Source organism: Hesperophylax consimilis, chromosome 4, assembly GCF_061612785.1.
Source record: "Hesperophylax consimilis isolate HC1 chromosome 4, BYU_Hcon_1.0, whole genome shotgun sequence".
Classification (NCBI taxonomy): Eukaryota; Metazoa; Arthropoda; class Insecta; order Trichoptera; family Limnephilidae; genus Hesperophylax; species Hesperophylax consimilis.
This window is the reverse complement of record NC_142839.1, coordinates 24064284-24091527: the sequence shown is the minus strand read 5'-3', so window position 1 is coordinate 24091527 and position 27244 is coordinate 24064284. Positions and strand designations below refer to the sequence as shown.

The 27244-nt window shown below is 34.7% G+C and overlaps 1 protein-coding gene across 1 annotated transcript in view; it reads left to right on the top strand.

Moving 5' to 3' along the window:
• LOC149424398 (tyrosine-protein kinase transmembrane receptor Ror-like) overlaps window positions 1-27244 on the top strand; it is a 252480-nt gene that overhangs the window by 101651 nt on the left and 123585 nt on the right. Inside the window, exon 2 of the mRNA XM_089651529.1 lies at window positions 9167-9334. Coding sequence (XP_089507655.1) covers window positions 9250-9334 — 85 coding nt within the window. The 5' untranslated portion in view covers window positions 9167-9249. The remainder of the gene's footprint in view (window positions 1-9166; window positions 9335-27244) is intronic.

Sequence of the window (27244 nt, the reverse complement as noted above, 5' to 3'; positions counted from 1 at the left end):
ACTGATATCAATGTTAACGAAATTCCAATATGTAACGCAAATAGTACGAGAGCCCACGACCAAAACCATGTCTCATAGCAATACGGCAAAAACCCTATAAAATCCTTAGATTGTATGATTCTGAACCCGACTAGGTGTGTAGTAACGGTCGAAAGTGTAGCAACTGCGTGGGAGGCCATTTCTGCTGTGTCAAAAAAAAAGACAGTCGGTATTATAGCAATACGTCTGATAGTGAAAATGTACATAGATTTTATAATTGTATTACGAAAAAGTTTGTTTTCAGACATTTTGCGCGTAGCATATAGCCTGAGCGCATTTTTGAAAATGTCAACAAATTTAGCCGACCTGTATCATAGCAATACGGATAAATTTTTTTTTCAACTTTTCGTATTGCTGCCATGATTACCAAAAACCTGTTTTCAGACACTTTAAGTGTAGCATATACTCCCAAAAACGAAAATAACGTTTCGGAGTCGCCTGGCCGACGCCTCTGTTAAATGTTTTTTTAAATTTACAGCCTTCATAGATATTCAAGAATCTCCCTTGTCTATTATATGTACTTTGACAGATGACAGATGTCATTACTTATTTCTTTTGTAAAAGTTACTCAAGTGTGCTTTAAATAAAACCAAAACTATCAAATCAATCAGTATTTAATTTTAACAGCCTCAGAAAATTCAAGATGACTCAATACGATTTTTAAATGATATCTGAGTATCGAAAAGTTGTCTGATAGAGAAGGTGCTAGACTTAATTTGTCTGATATAAATTTTTTGCACATGTGGACAACTTATTTTATCATGTCCAACAATTTTCAGACATATTGCTATGATACCGATCGGTAAAATTTGTTAACATTTTCAAAACGGTCTCAAAATTTGATGCGTTCACATTTCCGTCTGAAAATTGTTTTGTTCGCATCAAATAACCAAAATTTACCAATAAAAAAGACTTTCAGACGTATTGCTATGAGACATTTTTTTTGTCTCATTTTTAATTTTAAGTGATTTTACGGGTTTGCGCTACACCACTAACGTCTGAAAAATATGTTTCCGGTATCTCAGAACTATCATTCAACTACAGTCTGCAAATCAGACATATTGCTATGATGCAGTTCGGTAAAATTCTTTGACAATTTTGAAAATTCGGTCAGATCAAACGCTACGCGGAAAATGTCTGATATTGGTATTTTAGAGTTCAGGATAATCGTATCTATCGATTTGATGCGGTTTTGGCCGTATTGCTATGAGACAAAAATTTTGGTCGTGGGCTCTCGTACTAAAACTGTTTGTCAATTAATGAATCTAAATAATAAGCCATTTAATATAATCGCATGTATCGAATACATAGCTCTATTATACCCTTATAGTCCAGTCAAGGAAGGAGGTGTAGAGTGCGTGAGCAGGTACCTAAGCGATTCCTTCAGAAACTTGATCAGGATGCTTAGGGTGTGAACATCTTGGAATAATTATCGATAATAACATCAAATGGAAAAGTCAAATAAACTAAATAGTAGAAAGAATGAGAAAACTCATCTTTATATTTTTAGACTTAGAAATACTGTATCATTAAAAATACTGTATCATTAAAGGTGGGGGGGGGGGGGGTGCGTATAAATCATACCTACGTCCACTTGTGACAATTCAAAAAATATTAATAAAAATCATCTTTAAAAAGCCATATAACTATCCAACAATAAATGTTTTCCAAGGTTTCCCGGTTCCCCCTCTCACAAATATTTATGACAAAAATACTCGTACATTAAGTACTTCAATTACATAAAGATTTCTTTGATAAAAATAATATTCCACAATTAATTTTAAGCCAAATAATTATTTATATTGGATGACTAACCGTACCACTAGTTCGAACTACAACAGCAAAACATCATTATTTATTTAACGGTATAAAATTATTCAATAAATTACTCCTGGATATATCTGAGAAAAATTATGACAGTTACAAAAAAAAACAATTTAAAATTCTCTAATACCACCTCATAAATTTTCTTATTGTTTGAAATTATTTATTTATTTATTTTATTTCAGGAAAATCAACAGTTTACAATGTAGTTCATTTATACACGTGTAATTTACCTAACTGAGAAACAAATTACAGATTTCCGCAATATTCTATTCTATTATGTATGTAAAAATTTAAAAACTATACTTACAAGAACTAAAAAATATTAAATTTATCGAAGAAAGCAAACGCTTGACATTATATAAAATGAAACAAATACTTTGTTTTAAACCACTTTATTTTAATTTATATTTCGTCGACCGGTTTGGATTGAACCCAAATATTGTATAAAATAAATATAAAGTGGTTTAAAACATAGTATTGTTTCATTTTGTAAAAATTATAACGTTATTCAAGAGGGAGATTATTATAACATGTGATTATTTTAACTGGAGATTATTATAACAGGAGATTATTAAAACAGAAGATTATTATAACGTAATACTACATAATATATGTCATAACATAATATAATTACATTTTATGCAGTTTGGAACACGTTTAATACATTTTTAATATAGTTTTTATATTTATTTTGAGTACATTGAAGATAGAATCAGAGAGAATGTTATTATACATTTTTTGAACATATTCTTCTAAGACAAGCATTTTTATTTTACTAGATTACATGAGCGTGTGTGCCGTGTAGGTACTTTCAAATCAATTCTGCAATAAACTCCACATATTATGTTTCTGCTTATCATTCCTTGGTATTATTTATAACTAACCTGTTTTTATTACTTTTATTGTATTTTCTTGTAAGGTTATTAATAGTTTTTGTAATAATATTTGCAATATAAATATGTAAAAATATATTGTTGTCCTCTCCTAAGCACAAGCATCTTATTTATCAGAAAAGTGATTGAAATATTATTTAATCTCTCTCTGGTTTCAATCCTGGGATTGGTTTGCAGCAATTTTATCTAATCTCCTCTTCCATTCTTCCCTGTCTTGTGCAGCTCTTTTGATTTCTGCATATGATGAGCAGCGCACGTCCACCAGCAGGTCCTCCAGGTACTCTTGGCGTGGGCGTCCCCTAGAGTTGGTCCCCTCGGTCATACCCTCTATTATGACATGCAAGAGGCCTTCTTGTCGTATAACATGGCCGATCCATCTTGCACGCCTTTCGGACAAGGTCCTGAGCAGGTGCCTTCCTCCTTCGATTCTTTGGAGAACCTCCTTATTTGTAACATGGTCTCTCCAGGAAATTCCTAACAGTCTTCTATAGGACCACATCTCAAAAGCCTCTAGTCTCCGTTTATCTCTTTCGGATAGGCACCATGTTTCGCAGCCGTACATCAAGATACTCCATACATAGGTCTTGATGAGGAGTATTCTCAGTTTTAGGTCACTATTATTGGATTCTATTATTTTCGACCTTTTATTGAATGAAAGCCTAGCCTGATGTATACGGCTGTCGACCTCGCTCTTAGACCGACCGTCCCATGTTATTTTGCTCCCGAGGTAGACAAACTCCTTGGTGTTCTTTAGTGGAACTCCTGCCATCTCTACTCTCATCTGATGTTGCGTTCGGCCTACAGTCAGCAGCTTTGTTTTGTCTTTATTTGTCATCATTATTATCAATTATTTAATATTATGTTGTAAATTTTGTAACACTAAAGATGTTAAGAAATAAAAATAAAAAATATTTTTATTTTTAACTTAATGGTATTAATAAGTTTAACTCATTAGTTAAAATATTGCAATTTGAGGTTGAACTAATTAAGTTAAATATAAAAACAGATATTATTATATTGAATACGTAATGACAGAAGTGCTGCGTCGATGGTATTGTATCCTCGTGACCAATCACGAGTAGATATTATTTTGTATACATAACGACGGCCGTGCTGCGTCCACGCATTTCGTCGATAGTATTGCGTCCCCATGGCCGTTGGCGAATTTGTACATTTTTATGTATTGTTTGAGTCCTTGGTGAAGCTAAACGCCAGATTTGGCAACATTCAGTTCATTTACAACGTTGCCATTTAGCACTCAGAACTAAAAAGCGCCTTGCGCGGGTGGACATTTTTGTAAGATGGTTTACAGTGGACGGTAAATTGATATCCCGACCTAAAAATGTCCAACCGCCCTCTGCAATGGAGCGAACTGGCGCGTTATGAAATGATTTATCAATCATGGTATGAAATCATTTTTACTAAGGATATCGTTGTAAAAAAATTGTCGCACGCCTGCGCCCAGTAGGTATGTTTGTATACAAGATGCAATAAGATATTCATTCAAACTTTTCACTATCAAAAGACAGTTTGTTGTCAGGTCTGGTGTGTTTCTGGATGTCAAAAAAATAAAACATATATATATATATACATATATTTTTTATATACCGCACAAGAGTCTCAACCGCTCCCGTCTGGAACAGCGAGACTGTGGCATCCCCAATCTGAGTACAAGGGTGAAGGTATTGGGGAGGGGAAGAAGATGGGGAAGATAAATGTAGAAAAGTACCTGGCTATTTATATCTGATCACCAAACACGGCAAAAGCTTAGAAATAACGTTTCCATTCGGAATGGTGGTCTCACACCAGGGCGATACTGAGAGTATATTTCACTCTGGAACGTGATGCAAACACACTTTATATTATTTTTAATGTATTAATTGTGAAATAACACAAACAAATAAAAATTTATTTGCGCACGCCGGGTTTGACCGTCAGATTACGGGCTTCGGATTGCGAGTCGAGAGTCTTACCTCTCAACCACAGATGCTGTAATTAATTAATTAATTCACTATGACCGTGAAAACTTCACTAGAAAAGTAAGAAAGTAAAAAAGTTGTGTTGTTTATTTATTTGTTAATTTATTTATTACTTCTAATAGACGTTTACATTCTAGTTTAATAGTTGAGTATCGCAGTTATTATAAATTCTTCAAAATTAAAACAATAGAGAAAACAAAATTAAATGAAAAAAAAATGTTACAACAAAAGCGTATAATAAAATAAGATACATTGGTAAAAATGATAAGAAGTCTCACATAAGTAGATATTCAAAATAAACAAAAGATTGCAAAAATTATAGATGTCTATTTGTCTCGATATATAAAAGAATTAAAATAAACAATATTTATATTGATTATTTTTAAGGTGAAATATATCCCCCATATCAGAATTTCATGTAATCCTAAGGGGTTTTATAATATAAGGGGCATAACAACGGCCTAAATGTACCTTTTGAAACTCTCAAAACAAATCAAAGAGTCTTAAGGGCCTTATATACGGAAGACGCAAAAATTAAATCGACCTTCAAAACGCCATGTAACAAACAAATAATATACACTCGGACGCAAGAATAAATTATACAGTATGGACGTGAAACCTTTATTAGAATAGTCAGCAATATACGGAAGACGTAACAATTAAATTAGAGTGAACGGACGTGAAACCTATATTAAAAGGAACCTTCAATATACAAAAAATATACACCCGGACGTGAGTATGTACGTGACGCTAGAAATGTATGAAAGTGTAATAAACATCAAAACCTGCATTATTATGAATATTAAAAAAAAGTATGATACTAGCGATTATCGTGAGTAAAACATAGTGCAATATTCACAAAAACAATCTAAAAAAAAGAACTAGAAGTGCTGGACGCCCAAAGACGGATTTACGCACGGACGCAATAAATGTTGTGGGACCTATATATATATATATATATATATATATATATATATATATATATATATATATATAACATATATAGGTTATATATATATAAATATATATAACCTAAACTAACTGTGATTTTCTATAACAAAAAAAATGACCCTTTAACAACGCCCACTCGCGTCCCCTTTAGAGTTTTATCCCAGTTTTCAAGTAGTTTGTGGGCTACGCTAGGTTTGTATAGACTGGTTTGTGATTTAATTCTAATACCTTTTTCCCATGTTCTTCTGCCTACTCTAACCCAAACTAAAAACCTAACCTATTTTGTAAAAAAATATTATTATTATATGGCAACACTTTTCTTTTTTTGGTTGGCACAACTGAAATTTCAAAAGTATTACATTAAATAGTTATTAATTTGATTTTCTTAAGTCATAGTTGATAAATAAAACATGGTTTCTATGTATCTCGTACGAAATTTCAAGACCCTATAACTCAGTTAATAGTGCCGACCCCCACCTAATTCTTACAGATTCGGATTTCCCAGCCCTAAATTAGTCTAAATCAAGTTCAATTTCGGTTATTCGAGTGACTCCCCTAAACCGAATTTTACCCGACTTTAGAACAGGGCTTTCAATCCCTGTTCTAAAGTCAGATTTATTTTAGAACCGGAATACCGTTAATTTATATGTTAAAATTATTTTTTTAAATTAGGTTTTAATATAAAAGTTTTATTTTTATATTTACTGACGTAAAATCATAAAAAAATCCGTAATCCCGGCATCGTGACAAGAGCAGCACCGGGATTACGGCGCCGACAAAGGTCCGGGATTCTCGGAATCCCGGTTCTCGAGATCCCGGGATTGGAAGCTCTACTTCAAAGCTTCCTTGAAAAATATTTTAAAATCTTTCTTCAATATTACATATTATTGCGAATATTTTAGAATGGAATTTTTCATTCTCGGAATAATAAATCTTTAAAATGACTATCGAAAATAATGGAATATGAAAGAAATTGACATTTTATTGGGACAATAAAGAAAATATAAACTACAGTAAAATTAAATTTGTGAGTATTTTTTAGATTATTTTGTTTTTTACTGAAATTTTAATAATTTGAATTAAATAGGTACTTACTCAAAACACGTGTGTGTTTAATCACTTATCACTTCATACTACATTTCAGATAAGAATTCAATTGATTTTTTTAAATGTCTACTTAATTACTATTATAACCACAAATGTTTTTTAACAGCGCCATCGGTTGGACGTAAAAGCAACACGCGCTATTGTTTATCTGTCTGCACAGACAGAGTCAGCCACAGCAACGCAGGGCGGGGTACATCTAGTAATATAATAATTAAGGTAATAACTAACCTATTATGGATATGAATTACGGCAATCATAAATACGACCACAAATACGCATTACGGGGTAGGCAGATTACGCTATACGCATCATGTCTGGGCCTATTTCAGTGTATCGCTCGTCATACAACCCTATTGGGAATATATGGCGCGCGATGTGCTGAAATAGGCCAAGCCACAAGAATATAGCATGGGTTGTCACAAGCTTTAGGAATGTAATATTAAGTCAAAGCCTGGCAATTTAAAAAATATTACACTGCAATCTCTTCAATGGGAATGGTGTGTTCGGTGGGCAAACATTTTTCATATTCTTATGTTTAAATTGTATGTCAAATGTACACTATACTTTGTTAGAGTGAAATGTGACAAACTATTTTTAGCTGATTTTCTATTCTTATAAAGTACGATTAATTATATCTCATGCACCGATGAAATATAATGCAGGCAAGATTTTTAAAGATATTTTATCACGCATACAAATACATGTCTCTAAATACTTATCATTCCTTTATTTAGACATTTTAATTTTTAGTTTTTCATACCATATTTTGTTTTCACTTTAAGCAATTTTTTTCTTCAATTAAGTAGGAAAGAATTCAATAATGCACAAAATTTTACACTGTAAAATCGTGTAAAATATGTAAAAATATGTATGCGGAAAAACATATACATACCAATAATTATAGAAAAACATAAAGTGGAGTTCCTAGAAAAAAAATCTTAGAAAAACAGATATAATGGTAAGTATCCATTTGCGAACCTGAACACGAACCGAGTCACGAATTATGGGAAAGAAACGAAGCAACTGCTGCGCTTCGCCCCCTTTGCGGTTGCTTTGTTCACTTCCCATAAGTTGAGGTTCAGTATGTATACGTAGCATTAAGTAAAGACATAATTAATAATTTATTTTATATGGGTAGACAATTTGAAAAATGGATATGGATAATAGGGGGAGTTCGTGTAGCCCCGACCCCCTCAGGATTTTGAGTAATAAAAAGTATTTATTTGTGGCAAGAGTTTCATTTTACTGTGTGTGAGTTTATTTAAACTGATCGTTAAATAAGTAATATAATGAAAACCAAACATCTTCAAAAGTAGCGCAAACCAAAAACCAGCTTATAACGCCGACCAAAACTGTTTTGTCCAAATCAATCCACACTGATCACATGATTATTTCTTCCAACACTCTAGAATATCAGTACAATATAGTCCCATTGAATGCAATTTATGCACTTAATTAAATGTTTCCCTGCAAAATATGTACTGAGTAAAACAATTGTTGGAAAATTTGTCGACTAGCAGAATAATGTATATAAGTCTATAGTACATAAAACATATTGAACCAAGTGTGAATTCAAAATGGATTTTCACAGACAACACGTCATTGTTTCTTTTAAAATTTGATGGGAAATCTTTGTAAAAGTGGTCGGCGTCATAGGAAATAATTAATTAAGTGAATTATTTCATATTGATAGGTGCAATCATAAACGGTAATAAAATACCATTAATATTAGTAAAAATTCAACTAAATTGACCATTGCTGAAGATTGTATATCTTAAATCGAAAAAACACCGATGCAAACAGAATAATTTCGGCGCACTTCAATATAAATGGCTTGGGTTTGAAGTTAAACCTGTTTTACACGATATTTTTTTTTCATACCGATCCCCGTATAAGGATGCATACGAAAAAAATTCGCTTTCACAATCATTATTTTCATATTTAATTTTGAGACGTTACTAAATCGACTAAAATTGGCAACACCTTGAACATAACCATAGATCACAATCATGAGCTTTCATGATTGTGATCTGTCACTCTCATTTGCCAGCTTTGTCACGTACTTTTCATCCCGATTAGACAAACTAGATGAAAAAAGGTGTCATGTAAAACGAGTATAAGTTGCGAGTGCATCCTACGTTTGCCAAAACAAAGTTAGAAACGAACCCGGTACTGCAATCTAGTATTACAGTCGTCAAAACAGAGGGTGGTCTATCGGATGGTCGGGGTTATACGGACTCTATAATAAAACCCGTTATAAATTTGCTTAGTATGAATAAAAAAATTATATGTGATTACGAACGTGAATTCACAATTTTTTTTTGTGTATATTTTTTTTCTCAAATTATTTTTGGTTTAATTCTTTTTCAGTCGCAACCCTCAGAGCGTTCGTTAGGTGGCACAGGAGGTGAAGGTGAAGGTCACAACAAGTGGTGTAGCAGTGAGGGGGTAAAATGAGGACCCGGCGGCGCCCCCGGCGCAGGGAAAGCGGGGTGAGCCTCCCCGACCCTTCCAGCACGAACGATAACAGCACCATGGGTGAGTTAATTGAGGTTATATTGTGTACATAACAGAAGTTTTATTTCGTACTCATACATAATTTTTTTGTGCGTGATACTAGGGGGGGCGCATCCTTGTAGACTGTGTGTGCGGTGCACAAGGGCGGCATAACTAAGAGGCGATATTTTGGATGTACATTTCTTCGCCCGCCGTCATTTGAATCGTAGGTCTCCACGACTGATTGTTTGTTATATTTTATATTACTATTATTATTTAGTATTCATACAAAAGTGATTACATTAAGAGAGGCAATAATATTGAGATTTCTGAGGCCTGTGCCTAGTAAATCCGTGTACAATAGAACCACAAATGCAAACTTCAGAAAATAATGCAAAGCCGATATGATAAAGTAATGAACTGTTTCATTATTTAGTATTAATTTAGCAAATTCTAGCCATAACTTTTGAACTCCGCTCGTTCAAACATTTAAAACCATTATTTTCAACTGCATTGTTTAACCTATTTTCAATTTTAAAGGTTAGGTTAGGTTAGTAAAGATAAGAGTAAGTGTGTGGAGCAAAATACTATCTTCATTTTCTCAACGCATATTTTTTGGCTGCTATCTTCAAGTATGATTACAAGATTCTACCCGAACGAAATGCAATCTATACAGTGTCTTGCATAAATATATTAATTTTTATAAGTCTAAAATGATTATTTTTATGGCGGGATAACTTAATGAATAAAACCTCAAATTGAAATATTTAATCATTCAATATTATCGTCCCTGAAAAGAACAATGGGAAACAGAAAAGACAGAAAAAGATTCAGTCGCATATAGGAATTAAATCCGGGCCCTCTTCTTTACCTGGAAAGATTAAGTTTATACATTATCTGTACATGTAAAAATGTTTGTCCCCTATAGACTCATAACTACTGGACCGATTTCGCTGAAAATTTCAAAGTTTGTTCTTATTATTGTCAGTAGTGTTTGAATGCTATAAGAAGTCGGGGGCGCCCAGGGATGACTTCGCATTATCTCTAGAAAATTTTGAAGCCGCAAGGTGATGGGGAAGAATTATGAAAATTTTCAAAACCTACTCCCATTCCATGTCTCATCAAATACCCCCTCACCCTAGATTTAGCTACAATACCGCTCATACAAAATCGCGCTAGAGGGTTTTTTCGGTATATGGTTCGTAACTATGTAATTATATTTCTAGAAACGTAGCTTCTTTGTTTCGAGGCGAGTTTTAAAAATAAAAATATTGGCATTTCGATAGTCTAGAATTCTAGAAGGTGCAAATTTTACATATTTAAAGGTTTTTTTTTTAAACAAAAAAAAATTTTCTGCTTTTAAAAAAAAATTAACCATTATTACTTTTATGACTGTTTATTCAACAAAGAATAATTTATTCTTAAAATAGTGTTTTTGAAAGACTAGATTTTGATAAGTCGCATATCGTAATTCTATTTGACGTCTATTCTGAGGTGTTTCTACGGGACATGTAAAATAGAATAAAAATGGGTTTGACATATCTCCCTATGTCAAATTACTCCATCACACGACATATTATTATTACTTGTGTGCTTGGAGATGCTTATTATGTGGAAATATTACATATTTGGACTTTAGATTTCATATTAGTATTAAACTAGTAAAATTTGGACAGTTTTTAATTAAAAAAGATACCTCAATGTAAAGTAGGGTTAGGCTGTAAATCATATTCAATATTTATCTTCTCTACCACCAAAACAAACAGTTGGGTTATTGTCTACGCAAAAACGCGCTGTGATAATGGATTTTTTGTAGCCGTGGACTAAGATATGAAATAACCTTTTCCTTACTGATTATATGATGCTGTGTAGCAAAAAGTTAATAAAATAATAGGTTACTTAAAATCCTCTCAGCAAAATTGTTAATTTATATAAGATATTACAAAAATATTTCATCATGTATATTTATATTTCCTTTGTTAGAAGTGAACTGGAATACAATTTTCCTGTCTGGAACCCACATTACATTATTCATGTACGAGCTATTGAAAGAATACAAATTAAATTCTTACGTTTTCTTAAGTTTTAAAATTTGTATTCAATTTTGTTGAACTCTTTTAATTTAAATGAATATGCTTAAATTGTCTCACTTGCATTTCTATATAAAATTCTAATGCATTTTATAGTCCAGAATTGCTCGCATTGATAAGCTTTCGAATTCCACTACGTAATACTAGTAGGCAAAGTCGGGATTTATTCAGTGCGGAAATTCGGGTACTAACTACCATAAGTATTCCTCATTGCTCATAATACTTATAGAAGGAAATAACTTTACCGAGACATCTTTCATTTAACACATCACAAATACAAAAGTTCGTTACTCAGGCAGTTTACTTATGTACAATAAATATGTACTGTATTTATATATATTTTTTTACGATTTATGTGTAAAAGCCCCTAAAAGGGCTTTAATAAAATAATAAATTATATATAATAAAAATCACAATGTAAATTTGTTTAGTTAATTTTCAACGGTTTACTTTTGACTGGTATTAAAAAAATACGAAAAAAAAATCCACATAATAATAATTTAATTAATTTAAAACTTAAAACGGCCTTAAAAATGTTTAAGACTACGAAAACACAACAGACCGCGTAAAAAATTTCGTAAAATAACACTTCTATTATGCCAAGAGCATCAAATTTAAATGCTAAATTATATTCCGCAGTTTCGTATTAAAGTTTCAAGACGAATACAATTTCGTAGAATTTCTGAATTTTTTTTTAATATTGATCATATGGGTTACATTAACACATACATATTTTGCAAAATATAATATTTAGGTTCATAATTGGTCATGTATACCTTATCAGAAAAGAGGACAAAAAAATATTTTAAAAAGTTTCAACTTCCTTGAAAATTTTGGGATAGTTGAATGTTTACGATGTACCTACATGGGGTGAACATTGGCAATAGTGAAATAGTACGATGTACGTGGGGTAAAAAGTAAGAACACTAGCGATAGTGAAACTAATTTCCTACGTTGCTTGCTTTACTTCAAAGCTTGGTCTGAATTTTCAATACTTTGGAAACCTTTCTTCGGTTCTTGGAGAAAATATAAGACTTTTTGGAAGTGAAGCTAGTGACTACGGTGCTATTAGGCGTTATGCAATAGGTTACCCCCACTATAGGTTATGTTCACTGTTTTTTTGTAATTTTACTCTCTCTTTATTTTTAAATTGATGAATTTATTTTCTGCGATTTGAAATGTTTATTTTTGATTTACGCCAAAACGATTTATTCGTGAATATGGCGGCATTAACGTAAAGCCGGCCAACTTTGGCGACAATCGTCTTAACAGCAAGTGGCGTTTTCTACGTCACAAAGACATTGTAGCCTTCAAACTATGTATATGATAGGAAAAAGTTTTTTCCATTAAACGTTTTTGATATCGAACTTTTGTATTTTTAGGAAAATGTTGATTTTCAGCAACCGTTATTATGGTAAAGTTGTCCCACCCATGTACTATGCCGTCTCATATTCCTCTGTGTAATACCCAGTAAGACAGTGGAATACGATGTGCAAAAATGTGTAAAAGAGAAGAAAACTGCTTTCAGAAACTGGTCACAATGTAAGTGCGATAACGAGAAAGAGCAACTCCGGATAGTGTATAAGCAAATCAAAAAGACGGTAAAGAAAATAGTTGCCTCTGCACAACATGAGGCATTGAGAGAGCTGTATGATGACCTAGAAACACCTAACGGAGTGCAAAGAATATACAAAATCGCAGCACACAGGAGAGAAAGGGCCAAATCTATTAGAACACCCAAATACATAGAAAACACTGACGGTGAGTTGATCACAGACGAAATCAAAATATGTGAAAGATGGAAAGATTATTATTCTACATTACTGAACGAAGAATTTCCAAGAACAATTCATGTGTCAGAGAAACCAGTGCTGGGGCCAGTTGAAGAAATCACTCCGACAGAAGTTAAAGTAGCCATATCACAAATGAAAAAGGGGAAAGCAGTGGGGCCAGACAATATTCCAGCCGAATTATGGAAAGAGTGTGGGGAAGTGGGACATAAATGGCTTTGCAACCTGTATAATAAAGTACTGACCGGAGAACCAATGCCAGAAAGCTTTAGGAAAAGCTATCTTCTTCCATTTTACAAAAATAAGGGAGACTCTAGGAAGTGCGACAATTATAGAGGGATAAAGCTTATGTCTCACACCATGAAAATATATGAGAGGATTATAAACACACGAATTAGGAATATTGTAAAAATACACGACGATCAATGCGGCTTTGTATCGGGAAAATCAACAATAGATGCTATTCAAACAGTCAGAATCATAGTTGAAAAATATCGAGATGCAAAAAAAGATTTACACATGGTATTTATAGACTTGGAAAAAGCATTTGACAGGGTACCCCGAAGCCTGATATGGGCGGCATTGAGATCTCATAACGTACCAGAAGGATATGTGCTCTCCATACAAGATATGTATACAGACGTAGAAACACAAGTAAGATGCACATCAGGGATGTCACCAACATTTCCAATTAAAGTGGGGGTACACCAAGGATCTGTCCTCAGCCCATTGCTATTCATAATGGTCATGAATTACCTAACGAGTCAAGAAATGAACAGTATTCTCAAGACTATGCTTTTTGCAGATGATGTAGTACTGATAGAAGAAAATCATTGTGATCTACAAAATAGCCTGGAAAGGTGGAGAAAGATCCTGGAGGATAATGGACTAAAAATTAGCAGGAAAAAGACGGAATATTTGTATTTACCATTTGAAGACCCAAATGCTGTAACTCCTTCGATGCAATTGGATGGAGTAACATTAGCCAACTGTGACTCATTTAAGTATCTGGGCTCACTCATCCACAGAGACGGAGGATGTGCAGCGGATGTCAACCATAGGATAGGAGTGGGATGGATGAAATTTAGATCCGTAACAGGAATTTTGTGCGACACGAAAATGCCAATAAAACTTAAAGGAAAGACATACCAGACTATTGTTAGACCCGCGATAATGTATGGCTCCGAATGCTGGACTATGTACAACTCCTACTCTAGGCAACTCGAATCAGCAGAAATGCGAATGCTTAGATGGACGGCAGGAGTATCATTAAAAGATAAAATTAAAAGCTCACGCATTCGTGGTAGCCTGGGTGTCACTGACATAAACAGTAAGCTAGAGGAACGACAGTTAAGATGGTATGGGCACATAAGACGGAGACCACCAGACCACACTGTGAAGCAGGCAATGTCTATAGAGCTTCAAAGACAGTCATCCAGAGGTAGACCAAAGAACTCCTGGATGACCCAATGCTCCAAAATCCTACAAAGAAACGGCCTAGATGAAAGCGACACTCAGAACCGAAGAAGCTATAACCTGAGAACGAGAAGAGCCGACCCCAACAGCCTACCTAGGCAATGAGTTGGGATAGTGCTAGGAAGAAGAAGAAGAAGAAGAAGACAGTGGAATACGATGAATACAAAGGTTCCTCAATTCGTTCCAGATCTACTTAGTTATATAAAAAATAAAACGTGCTTTCAGGATTGGACAGGAATAGACACTTTATTTTTTACTGTAAATTGGGTTTTTCTCAATATAGTAGGGTAAAAAAAATACATATTTACATTTCAGAAATTCATTTTAAAGTCGTTCGCGCTTGTACTCTATTTTAATTGGATCCCAAGTCCTCCCTTTTCGGTATTCGGTTAGTAAGGAAACATCGAATATGTACTTCTTTAAATATTATGTCGCCAATTGCAAATAAGTATGAGAGCCTTAAACCCCTTACAGACCACTCAATTTGGTTGGTTCAAACGTTGTGTGTCAACCGTAGTGTGTACAGATAACATCATGGTTGTTTGCTATTGCCAAGAAATAAAATATCTCTACCCCTTGGCCATAAGATTATGGGTGGCTATAATGGCAAATTTGGCACTACCTGCATACTACAGAAAATTGCATTCCAATTTAACATGTTTTGCTGATGCCAAAATTACGCTCATACTGCGACACTTCTGGGTGTAATACATTCATGAAAATTTTACTCCGCACCTCCCCCCATAAAATTAATAATTTCCCCCAAAATTCTAATTTGAAGACACAATCAAATTCTTGAGAATAACTGGCCGGCCATGAAATCAACAATTTCAAGAAACATAATGAAATTTTCGAGATTCGCTGGCATCCCGCCTCCACGAAATCAACAATTTCAACTAACTCGAAACCTTAGCAAAACAAAAATAATAATATTCTTACTTTATTTATTTTAAGCTGTTCTTCTATGTCTGCGCTAGGCAATTTTCCACATCAGCTATCAGTTTTATTATATCTACTGAAATTCAGTTTCAGGGCCGCATGTGAATTTTGACTTAGATAAATGGTTTTTTATTAACATTTTTTTTCAAAAATAATCCCCTGAATCAGGTATGAGCGCGAACTACAGTTTTTAAAACATGTTCAAATTATCTGCACTGTTAATACACTGGACTCCATTTTCCGTTCTACGCAATACCGAGTAAAAAAATATAAAAATAATGATAGGTTTCCCTGTGTAAAAATAAATTCAGGACAGCAAAAAATTAAATTTAATCATTGAAGACAATATTGGCGATTTTTAAACGAAATTTTGAAAAAGAAAAATCAGAAGAAGATATGGTCACATCTAGAATTTTAAACCGGGACGGGGCGCCGCTCTACCAACTGAGCTAATAGGGACCATATTTCCTTAGGTCATATTTAACATAATAACATAAACGTGAAAAATGTTGTCGAAAACGCTAACCACATTTATACTTAAGTTTTTACCCCAATCTTTCAATCAAAATTGAGAGAACTCGATATTGAGAACAAATTCGTTTTGTTTGGAGAATTTGTAGAAAAACTGTAACTTCAAAAACTAACTGTAAAAATAAGAAATCATTTTAAAGTTAAACAGATTGTTACGATAGCGGAATATGAATAATTCATTTTGGCTGTTTTTAGGATTTTATGAATGGCATCCATAATATTTGAAGCAAACTGGAAAGAATTATTGTTTCTCTTCATAACGTCAAAATAATTCAAAACGCCAGGTCATATATGACCCTAAAACGCTGGAGGGGTTAACATAAATAATTTGACCCGCAATAATGCCTCTCATCTTAATGTTTTTTCGAATGTGGAAATTCATCGTATTCATAAACTGTAATAAAACTATTTTTGAAAGTTTATTTCATTTTCGGTTTTGGGCAATTTCGTCCATCTTCAGACAAGTACTGTTTACTATAAAATTAAAACCATGAAGTTTCTACTTAATTTGTGAATTACAAGCTATATCGTGGTTGAAAAATAATTTTTGAAGTAGGTACTTAACTCTGAAAGCACCGACTGTTTATTCGATTTGCCAACACATTTTAGCTACTTAACCGGCATATTTCTCGAAAACGTTTAATATTTTGAAATTGAAATGAATCTAGAATTTTTAATATTTTTGAAAGCAATCCAAACATTTATTTACAATCACTGAAAAAGTTAAATACTTACATAGAATTTCAAAAAGCTTTTATCCTAATCTGTTTTCTTAACGAACATTTCAAAATATTGAATAAGCAATACTTCTTGCTATTAAATGAGTGGATTTTTTGGACCGTATAACAAGATCTTAAAACAGTTTTTTATCACAGCCCCACCGTTGGGCGCCAATGTAAAATATCAACAATAGTAAACATAGAGTGAGTTCGGAACAAAGACGTTATTGTAGGAAAAGTAAAAATAAACAGTTATATATAATATAAACTAAAAAATATAACTAAACTCGCGGAAAAGGTGACACGGGGCATTATTTCCGACTTCATTCGAAAAATAAAGAATTCCTTTACGCACTCTTCTAAAAGGGACGATATCAGTATCAGGTCTTGAGCCTACGATCTCGGCTCGGGATATTCTGCTTTGTTCAAGACCGTGCACCTGCTTTTATAGGCCATCCGTGGTACATCATTCGGTAGGTAGCGGGAGGGCGTGCCACTGATTGGTAAACTGTGAGCTGCTTCTCCAATAGGAGATCTACAATGACCTCCGTTTGTAGATAAGGATGCTGTATTAGATGCGAGCAAGAAAACATTCGAGCTCCTACAGTTTCGTCTCGTTACTACTATTAAGACGATACACTAGCCATCGTAAACTTCGAAATCGGAAGGGGCGTGGCATTTTGAGAGGGGTTACACTTATAAAATTTGTTTAAAATATAATAATTGTGATAGCATTAAATAATTATTTAGTATTATCAAAATACACTGTGAAACTTATACATCCACCACTTAATTCGTAGAATGCGGAACTTACATTTATCAAATTTTACCATAGGCACAAAAAAACTGTTTTTTATTATCAACTATTATGAATTTTAAAATTTAACACGTAATTTATTTTTATGTGACACCTCTCAAGAATGCCTCTGTCTATACATTGCAAAGACGGGGGAGCTATATAGCCTCCGGTAGCGCAGGTTGGAGAGGGTTAAGGAAAGGGTTATAGTAAGGGATTTGTTAATGCGGGTTTTGAAGAGGTCCTGAATATATGAAGGAGGTATAACTATTTTCGGTAGCTAGTTCCACATACGAGCTGACTTACACAAAACGGGTCGAAGAAACGAGCCGTTCTTATGAACCAAGATCAACTGTGAACAGGTATTCCAATCGCGTCCGTCGAGTTTCGCGTACGTTCACCTATGCACATGAGATCAATGCTGCTAGTTTCTTAGGCAGGCTCCAATGAAATACATTTAAAACAGACTCAGAATGCCTATATTGCGGCTGTACATCAGATATGGCAATTGGTCTGTTTACATCGTATTGATTCCTTAAAAACCGTCTGCGATCTATCGATCATTGAAACAATACAAATTTAAAGGAAGCTGAAAGCCTTGCAGTGTTGTGAAGTAAATTTTTTGTACATAAATAATATTTTTAGGTATAGGTAGTTATACATTGTTATAGTAGATTAAGAAAATTAAAATACTATTTTTAATAGGACTAAATTCTTTGTCAAAATTAAAATTTTAAAATAAAACACCACTTCGCGTCATTATATTATTACCCCCCTCCACCATGGAATTCTAAAAAATCATTGTGGGGAATTAATACATCGGAAATGCATTCAGAAATTTTTGTCTTAGAAATTTAGAAATTCCCTTACAACCCCCCTCCCCCATGGATTCGAAGAATTTAAGAATCAATTTTACGCAACAAAATTGCGAAGCAGATATTCTCTAGCAACCTCGTGGATTTGATAATATATTGTGGGGAATCCAGCCAGTGGCGTAGCTAGGTAACCAAGGGCCCTGGGGCAAATTAAAAAATGGGGCCCCACTGCTATGTAAACTGATTAAGTTTTATCAAATAAAATATGAAATATACAAACACTTTAAAAATGCTAAGCTACTTAAGTTCTTTTTTGTGCACTGCAGACTGCAGGGCAGGTAAGAAAAATATTAATCAGTAACAACATAAATTACAATTAATTCTTGGTGTAGGTTTGGCTAATAAAACGAAATAGAGAAGATTCAAGGGTTTATTATATAAAGGTCGGGCCTACCAACTGACTAAATAACAATTATATTTACAACTTTTTCCTAGCTTTAGTTTTCGCAAAAGTATCAATGACTTCGTTTAAATCCAGGCTTGATGCGGTTTTGTTTTCAATTGCTATTAGCGATAAATGTCGGAGTCGAGTTTGGCCCATCTTATTTCTTAAATAATTTTTTATTATTTTTAATTTGCTAAATGACCTTTCAGCTGCTGCAGAAGTGACAGGAATTGTAAAGAATAATAACATTGCTGTAAATACTTCCGTTAGGTCGCATTCTACTACTCCATATTTGCTCATTATTTCATTACATAATTGGTGAACAGTCCATGCTTGAGTTAGTTGAGGTAAAACTAGATGGTAAATATTAATAAATTGAAGTGAAAAACTAGGGCCTATTATATCTGAATATTTTCTTTGGAATTCGTCACACTTTTGTATTGTTGCTTCATCAACATGTAATAAAAATTTTGGTGTTAGAAAATCGAATATATGACAGACCGCACTCATACCAATAAAACGTGTATCTAATTGAGATATTACTATGTCTAGTACATTATTGAAAAACTCAATTTTAAATATTTTTTCTCGGTTTGTAAAATCGGTGACCAGAAGCTAATTCATCAAAATGTTTTTTAACTTTTCTTTGCCTTTTTTCTTGAAAATGTGTATCAATACCATATTTTCTTGCAGTTTCACTGGCTTCGCACTTGAATAATTCGAAATCATTTCTATAAATTTGCAACTTTGCTTTGGTCTCTGCTAAAACTTTACTCGCCTCGCCCAAATTGATGTCGCATTTTTGTAAAGTTTTGGATGCATAATTGATGTCGTTGAATGAATACACTGTGCATGAATTCGCAAAGCAACCCGAACTCGAAATTCAGCATTTTTGTTTTAATACTCTCTGCTTCACTACGCTCATCTTTATTAGGACTCTTTAGAACTATTTCTGATAATGCTTTGATAATATCAAAACAACGAAGTTTTATTGCAGATATCGTATTGACCCTCTATTTAGTCGTATCCATTATGATGGCAAAAAACGGTGACGCTCTAATTTGTTCTAGTAGATGGGTTTCGAGTTTGGTCCCCAAGCTCTCAATCATTTCATTTTGAATTGTTGCACTCAGATATCTTGTAGATCCTAAAAACATAAAAAACAAAATTTCAAAAAAGGCAAGTCAAGTTAAACAAAATAAAACGATAAAAAAACTTTTAAATAATTATTATTACTTTTGGGCATATCCAAAACTTGCAGCAAAATGTGATCATATGGGGCGACAAGCTCTACAAAGGACAGATACAGACAGATGGTATCCTTCCTGACTTAAGTCTTCTTGATGTCCTCTCAAAGCCAAATAACTCTTTGCTAGGGTAAGTATGATATCGCATAACCCTTGAAGAACAAATGATGCTTCTTTGCGAATTTCATTTTCAAGTTCCTTGTCGATAGTATTAGTATCGTTTTTTTTCCAAAATACATACATAGCACATGCTTCCGAATGGCCACTCGAACAACTGTGTTGTTTAATTCTTTCTGATAAATGCTTCCAATCTCGAATTCCCGTACACCAAATATTATTCCTTTGTGAAGCAAATAACCAGCAGGGTTGACAATAGGCAGCGTCTAGTATTTTTAAAACGATTAAACTGGCCCATATTTAGAACACGAAAAGTAGTACGATTTTGAAAAACACCTATTGTTCTGGTTACAGACCTCAACTGTGGTTCCTCCAAACCCTCCGCTCTTATGTGTGTCATGCAAACATCATCCAGGTTCACATGATCGGCGGCGGAGGTATCTCCAACTGCAATAATTGTCGAATCTTCTTCAGTAGGCTTCTCAACCAACACTGCAGTTACCACATTATTTGAGTCACTATCAATAGAAATATTTTGGCCAGATGTACTTGCAGAAGGCTGACTAAAAAACTTGTCAATTTTTGTTTACTATCTTCTCTTTCTTGGCGTTGTTCGCGTTTAAATGCACCACTGGGTTTCTTCTTTTTATCCATATTTTAATACGCTACAAGTGTCGTTGGGGAATGACGCACATATAGTGATGTAGACCCGGGAATATTCCCCGACCTGAAATAAATTCCCGAAAACGGGGAATTTATTTTATTTTTAATAAAATGGTTTCTACACTTCTCTTGGATGCTTTATTGAGTGTTAGCATGTAAATTAAGCCTGCAAACATTTGCAGTAAACGAAGCTGCCTCATCTTTACCTCGTGATATGAAGAACAGCCTGTTGGACGATGATGTTTACTGGACAAGAGTGACATCATAAGCCGATGTTCTGCGACCGATTGTTTCCTGGATTACACAGCTAGAGGGAGACGATCCACCAACACACAAAGCATTGTATGCTTTTGAGGATATTGAGAGCAGTCTAAGTAAAACTCTTCCAGCGTCTCTACTGTCACATGCCGAAGAGAAGCAAATACTGGAAAAGGCGGCGCAGCGCAAAGAATTTGCTATTGCTCCAATACACCTGGCTGCTGTCCTACTAGATCCAGGTTCCCAAGGACATCTACTAAGCCACGCACAGCAACTTGAAGCACTTGAATTCATTGACCAAGTAGCAAGTCAAATGGAGACTGTTGATAGTGCAAATGTTCTTGTTGATTTATCCAATTATAGGGCTAAAGAAGAATCATGGAGCAAGGCATTCCTATGAAAGTGTGTCGATAAAATCACGCCAGTGACCTGGTGGAAGGGGATGTGCGGATGTTCTGATTTGTCACAGGTTGCCATAAGAATATTGACTGCTCCTATTACTTCAGCAGCCACTGAAAGATCTTTTAGCACGTTTAGTCGCATTCATACAACACGGAGGAATCGTCTAACAACTCAAGGAGCAGGGAAAATAACATTTGTGGCACACAATTGGAAACTTCTTTCCTCTGAAAGAGGCTCTCAAGTTGCTCCCACGAAAACCCTTTCTTCCACGGATGAGCAGATTGCTTCGCATCATAACGTTTCAAACCTATCTGGTAATCGCAAACGCAAACATCCAATTGACTGTGCTGAGGAAGAAGAAAACGTAGATAATCCTGAGTTGGCAACAACTTCATCCGGGTCAGATGAAGAAGAAGAAGAAGAAGAATATGAAGGTGAAAGTGGAAGCGAAGTTGATAGTGTCAGTGTCCAATCGGTATCATCAGATGAACAGTAACGATCTGTGAAGTTGTGTCATTTTTACAGTTTTACGATTTTTTTTTATATGTACCGTTTACTAGCATAGAGTGTATATAGGCTACTAATACTGTACAGCAGGGGTGCTCAAACGGTCGATCGCGATCGACCGGTCGATCGCGAGTGCTTTTTGAGTCGATATCGAGAAAAATTTCCCATTTTTCATGCCTAATTTTTTATTATTTATTTGTAGCTGGTAGCGGACTGAGTTACTGAACGGAGTGTTCTGGAACAGCTGGCAAATTTCGTATTCGCTGTGAGCTGAGAAAGTTCCACGTGCTGTAGAGCGCGGGTATGCACTGTCTCTGGACCTTTCCACTGAGTGCCCATATATATACTGCGCAATGGGAGCAGAATAGTGGGAGTCAGTAGTCAGACAGTCCAAGTCAGTCCGAGTTGTAACTTGAAGGCGATACGACTTTTTGAACAAAAAATAAGTTTTTTTTTGTTATTCGTTTTTGGGGTGTTATGCCGTGTTGCGCTAACTCCTTCTTTAGCCAACTTTTCGGACAGCATTGCAGTGTCCATCATCATGGCAGATGTGTTATTTGAGGTTGTGTTAAAATGTGAGCATATGTATGAGGTTGTGATACCGTGTTGCCAGCTCCAACCCTCTGAGCTAACATTAACGTATCATTTTTTATTTAAAGTGGTTTTCTTCGTTTAGCTCTGGTGTAGCCGTCAATTACCGGATACCAAGAACTATTGAGCTTAGCTCCATCGAGTCGATCGATCGGAATCTAATAATTTTGAGGTAGATCGCCAGCAGTTCATGTTTGAGCACCCCTGCTGTACAGTATACAATTATATAGAGATACTACTCACTTTAAAATAATTTTGATCGGTGTTTTTTTGTTATTTTTCTCTTGGATCCTATTCCTATATATATGGGAATAGTTTCTATGGATCTCTCTTACATAACTATTGAATTTCTCTCAACTGAGTTGTCATGATTAAAGTGGGGTTGCATGTTGCAACCTGTCATATTTATTTTGAAAATAGGAGAAATTTCCAAAAGTTCAGTTCGATCGAGATTTCTGGTAAAGATTCGAGGGCCCCCTGAGCTTGAGGGCCCCGGGGCACTGCCCCGCGTAGCCCCTAGGTAGCTACGCCGCTGAATCCAGCACCGAGTGAGCAATACCCCATCCAATACAACTTCCTTTTGGCATACCATTATTTGTAAAATTAAGTACAGGTGCGAAATACTAGGGAACCGGTATTTGGACTAGGTATTTATTCATACTTGTACCAGTTGTTCCACGTATCAAGACGAGCTAGTACGACTAACCTCTAATCTAAGTCCTTTGGAGATGACATATGGATAAAATTCTCATTTACAAATTCGTTTGTGCTTTAAAATAATTCGTGCAAAAAAATCGCCTAGATGCATTTTTTATTAAAAAAAATTCCGATATTTTCTAAAGAACTCTGTTTTCCACATTATACAATAAAATTGCATTCGAAAAGAGATTCGTTCGTAAGTGGGAGATGATGAATTTAAAAATATTTTTTACAAGTCTGATACTTTTTTTTCTAGGAATGCTAGATTATTTCCTCATTATTCAAGTATTATACTCATTATTCAATTAAAGCATTTAAAATGTTTCTAAGCGATCTAATTGTCAATACAAAAACACTTTATTTTAACGTAGTTGATTATTTTGGCTGGAACAGTAATTTAAATGCGGAGATACAATGTAATGGTATACAAGGGTGTTTTCTTGAGATCCAGGTTCTTTATGATCCTGATTTGAAAATTGAAATTGATTTGTCAAGAATTCAGACTATCCGTAAGTTTTAACGAGTCTGCGCTAATTTCAAATATTCGTCTTAAAAGGGTTAAACGAAAATGTACAAGATTTTGTAATGCTTCATTGCTACTTTGAAGAGATAATATGATACCTAATATGTGTTCCACGGAATTGACTCTTGATTTCTTGAACCGTCTATTATTATTTATTTATAGAACTTGGTAGGCGTTTTTCGTAGAAAATTAAATGTAACATTGTCATGAAAGGGCCTATCAGAGCTATATTGATTTTTTTGGATTTGAAAAGTGTCCATCTCAGCTCCAGTTCCACCTCAGCTTTCTACCAATTTGTGATCAGCTGACAAGCATAACGATATGACAGTTGCAATTTTCTTCTAATCACAATATTTTCAAAAGCGAAACGGACCTAATAAGCGTTTAAGGGGGATAATAATAATAATAATATTGGACAATTTGTACAGCGCCGCTTTTGTGAGATATCACCTCAGGGGCGCTTTACAGTTAATGCAGGTATTACAAAAAATATAAATATTACAAAAATAAAATTAAGTTAAGTTAAGTAAAATGAAAAACAGGAACAGGTGACACGAAGATAGAAGATGGAGACTCTGCAGCAAGAATCCTAGGTGGTGAAGAAACTGGAACAGCTGCTGCAGCGAGAGAGTCCACCAACAGTACCAGCACGAGGTTCGTCATTCATCCAGGTATGTGTCTGCTGCAAATAAAGCGCCGACACAATATCCTCACGTACGAGACCTTGGCAGCACCGCTGTTGACGTTCGACGAAGATAGAAGATGGAGACTCTGCAGCAAGAATCCTAGGTGGTGAAGAAACTGGAACAGCTGCTGCAGCGAGAGAGTCCACCAACAGTACCAGCACGAGGTTCGTCATTCATCCAGGTATGTGTCTGCTGCAAATAAAGCGCCGACACAATATCCTCACGTACGAGACCTTGGCAGCACCGCTGTTGACGTTCGACGAAGATAGAAGATGGAGACTCTGCAGCAAGAATCCTAGGTGGTGAAGAAACTGGAACAGCTGCTGCAGCGAGAGAGTCCACCAACAGTACCAGCACGAGGTTCGTCATTCATCCAGGTATGTGTCTGCTGCAAATAAAGCGCTGACACAATTTCCTCACATAGATAACAGACCTTGGCAGCACCGCTGTGACGTTCGACGAAGATAGAAGATGGAGAATCTGCAGCAAGAATCCACTCTCAGGATATTTAAAATGAAGAAAAGATTGGCTATTTTAGGACAATGTTGCATTTGAATTTTTGTGAAACCTAATCTAATTCTAACGCTGTACATTTAAGAAAAAGTAGGTACATGGAGAAAAATGAGTTTTGCTAATTTATTAAGAATCGGTTAAAAACGGGATTGCAGACGGTTTCCTGATAAAATTTTAGCAAATCCCCTTTATATTGAAACATGTGTTCATGCTCCTGCATTTGCCTCGATAATATATAATTACGAAATGCGAAAATATTATAATTTTTATGAACACGTGTTTCGACATCGTTCGTATTTTACTAAAAGTTTTAACCGGATTACCAATAATTTGAAGAGATTCTTGATACATTAGCAATACTAATTTTTCTCCGTGTAGGTACTTTTCATTCAATTTCTGTTCACACTGTCTACACTACCAGCCAACAATATTATTTATGAAGTAAGAAAAAAACGTAAAGTTCGTAAGGGGACAGCCATTTGAAATACCATCCTCGAATGACCAGTGCCCTTTTTACGCTGGAATTCAACTGAACCACGCCGAACCCTTGTCAACCAGCATTGTGATCACGTCGCCTCGTCAACAGGCTTTAATTTATAGCTGACAATATTCAAAATAATGAGTCGGTCTTTGCGAAAATCCGCGCAGCGTGAATTCATTATCAACAAAATATAAATAGTATTTTTCTTATTGATAATTAAATACATCACAATCAAGCTTATTTGAATGTTCGTCGTTACTTAGGACGGGTTGTTTCGGAGAATTTGAAGAATTCATCAAATTTCAACGTTCATTTTCGGGTTCTGTGAAAGTCCTATTCAAGTTCTGTTATTATATCATTGTAGGCTAGTTGCTTGACAAAACTGAAATAAAAACAGAACTTGAAAAAATCTTTCACAGAACTTGAAAATGAACGTTGAAATTTGATGAATTGTTCAAATCCTCCGAAACAACCAGTCCTTATACATTACATGTTTAATAACTTTAAATCAATTGAATTTGTAAATATGTAATATAAAATGTTGAGGTTATCATCAACAAACTGATTAATTAAATGTTGCAACAGTTAATTAATGTTTGAGATTTTTGCATTATTTATGACCGACATTAAACACAGTGTAATATAATTATAATTTAGGTTTTTTAAAGGGGTCATATGCCGTGTTACGCTACCTCCTTCTTTAGCCAACGTTTCGGGCAGCATTACAGTGTGCATCATCAACAACGTCTTGAAAAGTATTATAGTAATTTATTTTAAAGTTTCGGATAGCATTACAGTGTCCATTATCAACACATCTGCCCTAATGATGGACACTCTAATACTGTCCGAAACGTTGGCTAACGAAGGAGGTAGCGAAATACAGTGTAATAATACCTACCCCAAAAATAAACCACTCTTCTATTGGCCGTGAAAATCTCAAATCATATCAGAATTATATTGTTTAGGTTCAACTATAAGGAATACTTATACGAGACTTTAAGGTGTACTTATACTATACTTTAAGGCGTACTTATACGAGATTTTAAGGTGTACTTATACAAGACTTTTAGACGTACCTATACGAGACTTTAAGGCGTACTCATATGAGACTTTAAGGCCTACTTATACGAGACTTTTAGGCGTACTATACGAGACTTTAACGCGTAATTATATGAGACTTTAAGGCGTACTTATAAGAGACTTTAAGGCGAACAAAATGATTGCAAACGCAATTATAATTGAGAATTGAATTTATGAACACCTCTCGACCTTTGGGGACAGTGTCAAATAAAGATCGTTCAGACAGTTAAGGTTTCGTAAGTGTTGACATAAATAACGAACAAAGTAAAATTTACTTGGGTTAAATTACCGTCGGGAATTTATTGCGCTCGTAATCATTTATGGAATGTTATTTACGAAGGAATTCTGTTGCTGCGACGTGCGATTTTATTCACATTTCTGAATAGATCGTGCTTTTGACCCTATACTCTGACTGACATGGGTAATCTTTACGATAATGTATGTTTCCTTGCGACCGCGACTTGTCGCTTGACAACCGTGGATTTCCTTGAAATTCATAGATATATTATGCTTGTAAATCTAGACAGATGTAGGTACTCTGTACGACAGAATAATAATGTGACTTACACGTGTTCTGAGTAGAG